This window comes from Odocoileus virginianus, chromosome 8, assembly GCF_023699985.2.
Source record: "Odocoileus virginianus isolate 20LAN1187 ecotype Illinois chromosome 8, Ovbor_1.2, whole genome shotgun sequence".
Classification (NCBI taxonomy): domain Eukaryota; kingdom Metazoa; phylum Chordata; class Mammalia; order Artiodactyla; family Cervidae; genus Odocoileus; species Odocoileus virginianus.
Window position 1 is genome coordinate 34,095,784 of NC_069681.1, and position 7,187 is coordinate 34,102,970.

At 48.6% G+C, this 7,187-nt stretch overlaps 1 protein-coding gene and 1 long non-coding RNA gene across 2 annotated transcripts in view; both read right to left on the reverse strand.

Annotated features, from left to right (window-relative positions):
- The window catches only part of TM9SF2 (transmembrane 9 superfamily member 2), a 50,679-nt gene extending 49,474 nt beyond the window's left edge, over window positions 1-1,205 (reverse strand). The window contains exon 1 of the mRNA XM_020898585.2: window positions 861-1,205. Coding sequence (XP_020754244.2) covers window positions 861-1,025 — 165 coding nt within the window. The 5' untranslated portion in view covers window positions 1,026-1,205. The remainder of the gene's footprint in view (window positions 1-860) is intronic.
- Window positions 1,206-2,029: 824 nt separating this feature from the next.
- On the reverse strand, window positions 2,030-4,333 carry LOC139036236 (uncharacterized). Its single transcript, XR_011488944.1, has 2 exons — window positions 4,185-4,333; window positions 2,030-2,486 (listed from the first exon to the last, which is right to left on the reverse strand). It is a non-coding gene; the product is annotated as an uncharacterized lncRNA (long non-coding RNA).
- Between the last annotated feature and the right edge of the window lie 2,854 nt (window positions 4,334-7,187).

Consider the following 7,187-nt stretch of genomic DNA (forward strand, 5'->3'; position numbering starts at 1 on the left):
AATAATTGCGTAGGTATACTGTCCTGCCCTACACCGAATAACCCCAAAGCAGGTTACTTCTGTCTCTTTTACAAAGTAGTTAAAACTGAAAAGCCTTGGGTTTAAGGTCGTTAAGAGATCACAAAGTTTTCAAGGTCTGTCCTACGAAGAAAACGTCGCCTGCTCCTTTTAAGTGTTCAAAACCGTCTTAGAGAAACTAAACAGTGGGATCCTATACACATATTTTTGCATACTAAAAACTTTTTTTTTTAACACTTAAACGGTTAAGACATGAACGGTCTCAGCCATCACAGCAATTCTTTATTAAATGCAAGTCACACGGTTCCGGGTGTAACAACCCCACAAATAAGGAAGCGACTCATAATCGTGAGGTTAAAAATACACCCCCAAGTCCTAGAAAGCACAAGTCCTCATAACCGACCAGGGTTCCAGAAAAGTAGAAAACTGAGGAAGCCATGAGATGAAAAAGTTCCTGCAAGATCTGGCGGGGGCCCCTTCCTGGGCGCCGTGGAGCGAACACACCCTCTCACCCGCGGAGCGCTCGCCGACCCGCACGCAGCTCACCGCCCCCAGTTCTTACACACACACGCACACACACACACACACGCACACACACCTGCTCGCTCGACCTGGCCCCGCCGGACCTGAGGCGCGCCGAGGCCCACCGAGTTCTCCACAAACCTACCCCCGCCGCTCACCGAGGCCGTTCCGGAGCCGCCTCCGACCCACGGCCCCGCGCTTCTGAGAGGGGGGACATGGATCGCAACTCCCGCCCCACGGCGGCTACGCCCCCTTCCCCTCGGACCCCAGTTCCTCCCAGGCCAGGGTGAGGGGAGTGTGGTCCGCCGGGCCGCGCCCACCTTGCACTCGTCGCTCTTCTTCTCTTCCTCGCAGAAGTTGACCGGCGCCAGGCCGGGCAGGTAGAAAGCGGCGCCCCGACGCGGGCCCGGGGCCGCCCCCAGCAGGAGCAGGGACAGCAGCAACCACCACCGAGGGGGACACGGCGCCGGCAGCCTCGCGCTCATGACGGCTGTTTCGGGGAAAGGGCGGCCGAGCCGCGGGGTGGAAGAGAGGGAAGGAGGGACGGGGGGAGGCTCGGAGACGACGAGCAGGCCGCCCGAGCTGAGGGAGGCCGGCCCCGCGACGGAGAGTTCCGGTGGCGCTAGGAGACGCCGCGGGTTCCGCAACAGAAACCAACCCGGACCTCGACGGCGCATGCGCGAGGCCGCCCGCACATGCTCCGTGCGAGCGATAGCGAGCGCCCCGGGGAGTTTCCGGGAGGGAGCAGCGAGGAAATCCACTTTCCATGTTTTCGGCGGGCCGGCTGGGGCTGTTGCTACGAGAGCGGTTCCAGCGCCCGCATTCCGCTTCCAAATTCCTATCTGGAGCCCCCTTGGGGCGTCGGGGAGCGTGTCTCACTTGCCCAGCGCCCCAGGCTTGCTGCCTTGCCCTATTTTCCCACTGTTTTCTTCACCTCAGTGCCTGAGGCACACCAACCCCCATTACGGACTTGGAATGTTACACAAAGTACTTGCTGATGAAGGCTGAGTTGGCAGAGGGAAGAAGTTTGGGAGACGGTTAGGTGCAGGATGAGGAAGAAAAGGGGGGGAGAAACCAGCCCCCAATCTTCAAGTAGCTACTCAGAGGTGTTTGCAGGGCCCGGTTCCCAATATTGGATGCAGTGGCTCCTTGCGTGGGACAATTTGTTTGTTGCATAGTGTTTGCATAGACTAAATAAGACTCCCTTTAAGGGTGAGTGGAAATGAGGTGGGGAGGTACATGGGATTAGGCAAGTAGGGGAAGATGAGGTTGACATTTCTTTACAAAAGAAGACATGGGCATACTCTATAGAGCCCAGTGAGAAATGTAGTTCATGCAAAATAGAAATCTGCTATGATCATACTTGAGCAAATTTGTCACTTTCCCTATTGAAGCGACGTGCTGCCTGTCATGGCGTACTTGTGTGTGTGTGTGTGGTACATTGTTCCAGGAGAAACTTGCTTTTGGTGACAAGGGGAAACACAACATGGAAGTTTTAAGTTTTATTTAGGGACCTTACTGAGGAACATAGCATAGAAAACCCCCTCTCAGATAGCTCTGAAGAACCTATCTCAAGAGGTAAGGGAGGAGACAGGATGTATATGAGTTTTTTGGCTGGAACAAAATAGCTAGGCCAATATCAAAAGGTTACTGCTAATCACAAAGAATAGACATCTCAAGTTAAAGATTTTAGTGCGTTTGTATATATGAGCAGATGCAAGCATCTGAGTTCAGTGAAATTCCTTAGATATGCATTCTAACTCTCCAGGGCCAGGCTCCAAAGCACAGAATATTCTTGTTTTTTCCTCCATCCTGAATTCCCCTCAGGGTGCACTGTTGTTGGGTGACTGCAGTAGCAAATGGCTTGGTCCTTGCAGAACTGGAAGTATGGGCCACAGTTTTTGTTTACAAAGTCCATTCCTCTGACGTTTAACTTTCAATCAAATCTGCAGAAGAAGGCATCAATTTAGAGCACATAGCAAGGAATTATAACCCAGATGTACCCCCAGCTCAGAATTCAAGAATGGGCAAGTTTGCTAAGAGGATAATTCAGAAAAGTGTAGAGCTCCATGCAACTCTATCTAAATTCTTTGAGTATCTGCACATTTCCCCCCTGGAAATTTTATAACATTTATTAAATTTTCAAAGGAATCTATGACCCAGCAAAAGGCTAAGAACCACTGATCTGTATTCTGTGGGGATAACCAAACAATGGAAGAATTCTTGCTTGCAGAGGTGGTAATGCCCACGAAGAACTGCAGCTTTGGAACACTACTATCCAGTAACGTGCACTTTGGGCAAATTAATTTATCAAGTTCCAGGTCATAGGGAGAACTGGGAATTAAAAAGTTTGTCCATCTTCTTTAGATCGTTGGGAAGATTAAGGGAGGATGGGAGAGAGGGCCAGAATATACGTTAAGCGCAGGCAGAGGAAAGAGAAAAGGGAGCCATTTTTATAAGAAAGCTGGGGTTGGGGGTGTGTGAGTAGGAGGCTGAAGGGGCCTGAGCGGTGGCATCCAGTCTAGGTCACTTCTCCCTTGGGCAAATCAATTAACATATTTGTTGAATTTATTTGGGCTGTGAAAAGACTTCCATACTTGAAGTCATAGAGATTTCCAATATAATAAGAGGAAGCAAATGTTCTCTACATTTAGAAAGGGGCAGAAAAATGAACATTTCTTGTCCACTGTTTATCCGGTGCCACTAAATACTTGATCTTCACCATCTCACTGGCCCCATTCCAACCTTTTCCTCCTGTTTTGCACATCACCTGCTTCTCAAGCCCCAAACCTAGAAGATAACCTAAATTTCTTCTTCATTCACCACATACAGTCCTTCAACAAGCTGTGTTCGCTGGGTCGCTGAAGTACGCTAAGTCCTTTCCATACTTTCCAAATCCACAGCTACACTCTAGTCCAAGCCAAAATCTTAGCTCTCTCGGACGTGTATTTCCTGCAATAACCTCTCAGCGTCCACTCTTGACAATAGCGACCTTATAAAATCTTTAAATCACTCAATTCCACTCTTCTGCTTAACGCTGACACTCCAAAACACTTACTGCTTCCTGGCATTAACGAGGTTATTTGTGGATTGCCTCACCCCCCACCCCTCACCCCCATTAGCTCTACACCCCGGGAGCCTACAGTAGCGTCTGGAACACGAAGGAGGAACTAGTAACTGGAACACTACTGGAAGTGTGGCCAGTTCAATTCTAGATCTGAACTGACAGTCACAGACTTTCAACCATCTGATGCGATCAGCCAACTCATTGGAAGACCCTGCTGCTGGAAAAGATTGAAGGCAGGAGAAGGGGACGACAGAGGATGAGATAGTTGGATGGCATCACCGATTCAATGGACATGAGTTTGAGCAAGCTCGGGGAGATGGTGAAGGATAGGGAACACTGGCGTGCTGCAGTCCCTGGGATAGCAAAAAGTCGGACACGACTTGAGCGACTGAAAAACAACAGACTTTCAGCGCTGACAGAAACCTGACGTTTTCCACGCGCGTTTATCCTCCTCCATTCACAGAGGAAAGAAAGGGGGCAGGCTGACGGCTCGCCGTCGAATGGCTACTGGAGACCCAGCCCGCAGCAGTGGGGGTGTCTAAGGCGTGTCTTCTTGCTTCCCTATCCACATCACCACCTCTATCCGCCGAGCTCAGCATCAGCAAAAACCCGGAAAAGGGATGTCTGCCTCTGTAACAATGGTCTCCCGGCTCCAGACGCAATCTGGCCCGCCCACTGCGAGGGCTGCGCGTGCGTACACCCAGCAGCCAGCCGCACCTCGCCAACTCCTGCCCGGGCGACCTCGTCCCCGCTTCCGCCTTCAGAGTTCAGACACGTCACCCCGCGAGGCCGGGCCTGGTGGGCGCGGCCGGGGCGGGGCTCGGCCGCGGGGCGGGGCTTGGCCGCGTGGCGGAGCTCACTCCTCACTTCCGCATCCGGTCTGGCCGGGCTTCTCTCGGTTACTTAGCGCAGGTGCGCTTGCCAGGTGTCTTGGGACTGGCTTGGGAAAATCGTCCGACTCGTCACCCAGGCCGCAAAGTGGAGCTCCTTCCTTGTAGGCGCTTGCTCTCTGGCCGCTGCCACGTAGAAAGGCTGAGTGGGGAATTCTTGATCAGAAATTATTATAAGAAATGAAGTTCTCCTTCCATCCTTCCCTGGACTGTGATCCTGCCCTTCCTCCCAAGACTACTACTATTTCTCACTCGGCTGTAACACTTCGGATTTTTCTCTTTTACTCTGCTACAGGTAGCTTTTGCCAACTCCGATGCAAGGTTGTTTGACAGCCTGGAGTTTGGGTCTTCCACTCTTTTTTTGCCAAAGTTATTTGGACAGTATGTTTTTCTGCAATTCCCAGGGCTTCTATGTCTACTCGCTAATGAAACACAGGATCTCAGTTAAATTTTAGTTTCAGATGAACAATGAGTAATTTTTAAGTCTGTGTGCATCCCAAATATTCTGTGGGACTTGCGTATGTTTTACCTGGCAGCCTTACTTTCATGTCACATTGCAAAGAGAGGCAGTTCTGCCCTGCTCGTTGTGTGCCTGTAGAAATTTTTTTATAAGATAAAAATCACCTCATTGCCATTCCGTTTCTGATGTAAAGTTGTGATAGGGACAAAAAGTCAACCATTGTCCTCTTCCCCCCCAGTCTGAACACTGCAACTCGGAAACAAAATTGGCCTGGAGGCTGTAAACACAACTCATGGTAGTTAAGAGCCGAGATATCTGAAGTTTTAAGATGAAAAGTGGTTCCTAGGACAACATAACCTGATCTGTAGGCTACAAGTAGGCATTGTACCAGAAGAGTGCTTATTTGGCCAGCAGAACCTAGAAAAATGAAAACTGCAAACACTAAAGTATAGACTCCACATCTGAAGTGATTGTATGTCTGTGATGTAAATGGAGGTATTCTAATCACATAGAGCCAGTTCAACTTGCTCTGAATTTATGTCCCAACCAAATTTCTGCTTACAACATAGCTTGTTGTGTAGTTTGCTTATAGAGAGAGAATGTTTGCTGGATTTACGTAGCTGGTCTTCTTGGAATTACTGTTGTTAACTTTATTGAGGTATAATTTTCACAAGCAATTCACTCACTTTCAGTTCAGTTCAGTCGCTCAGTTGTGTCCGACTCTTTGCGACCCCATGGACTGCAGCACACCAGGCCTCCCTGTCCATCACCAACTCCCAGAGTTTACCCAAACTCATGTCCCTTGCATCCGTGATGCCATCCAACCATCTCATCCTCTGTCGTCCCCTTCTCCTGCCCTCAATCCCTCCCAGCATCAGGGTCTTTTCCAGTGAGTCAGTTCTTCACATCAGGTGGCCAAAGTATTGGAGTTTCAGCTTCAACATCAGTCCTTCCAGTGAACACGCAGGACTGATCTCCTTTAGGATGGACTGGTTGGATCTCCTTGCAGTCCAAGGGACTCTCAAGAGTCTTCTCCAACACCACAGTTCAAAAGCATCAATTCTTCGGTGCTCAGCTTTCTTTATAGTCCAACTCTCACATCCACACATGACCACTGGAAAAACCATAGCCTTGACTAGATGGACCTTTGTTGGCAAAGTAATGTCTCTGCTTTTTAATATGCTGTCTAGGTTGGTCATAACTTTCCTTCCAAGGAGTAAGCATCTTTTCATTTCATGGCTGCAGTCAGCATCTGCAGTGATTTTGGAGCCCCAAAAAATAAAGTCTGACACTGTTTCCACTGTTTCTCCATCTATTTGCCATGAAGTGATGGGACTGGATGCCATGATCTTTGTTTTCTGAATGCTGAGCTTTAAGCCAATATTTTCACTCTCCTCTTTCACTTTCATCAAGAGGCTCTTTAGTTCTTTACTTTCTGCCATAAGGGTGGAGTCATCTGCATATCTCAGGTTATTGATATTTCTCCCAGCAGTCTTGATTCCAGCTTGTGCTTCATCCAGCCCAGGGTTTCTCATGATGTACTCTGCATATAAGTTAAATAAGCACAGTGACAATATACAGCCTTGACAAACTCCTTTTCCTATTTGGAACCAGTCTGTTGTTCCATGTCCAGTTCTAACTGTTGCTTCCTGGCCTGCATACAAGTTTCTCAAGAGGCAGGTCAGGTGGTCTGGTATTTCCATCTCTTTCAGAATTTTCCAGTTTATTGTGATCCACAGAGTCAAAGGCTTTGGCATAGTCAATAAAGCAGAAATAGATGTTTTTCTGGAACTCTCTTGCTTTTTCGATGATCCAGCAGATGTTGGCAACTTGATCTCTGGTTCCTCTGCCTTTTCTAAAACCAGCTTGAACATCTGGAAGTTCGTGGTTCACGTATTGTTGAAGCCTGGCTTGGAGAATTTTGAGCATTACTTTGCTAGTGTGTGAGATGAGTGCAATTGTGTGGTAGTTTGAGCATTCTTTGGCATTGCCTTTCTTTGGGGTTGGAATGAAAACTAACCTTTTCCAAATTTGCTGACATAATGAGTGCAGCACTTTTACAGCATCATCTTTTAGGGTTTGAAATAGCTCAACTGGAATTCCATCACCTCCACTAACTTTGTTCATAGTGATAATTCCTAAGGCCCACTTGATTTCACATTCCAGGATGTATGGCTCTAGGTGAGTGATCGATCACACCATCGTGATTATCTGTGTTGTGAAGATCTTT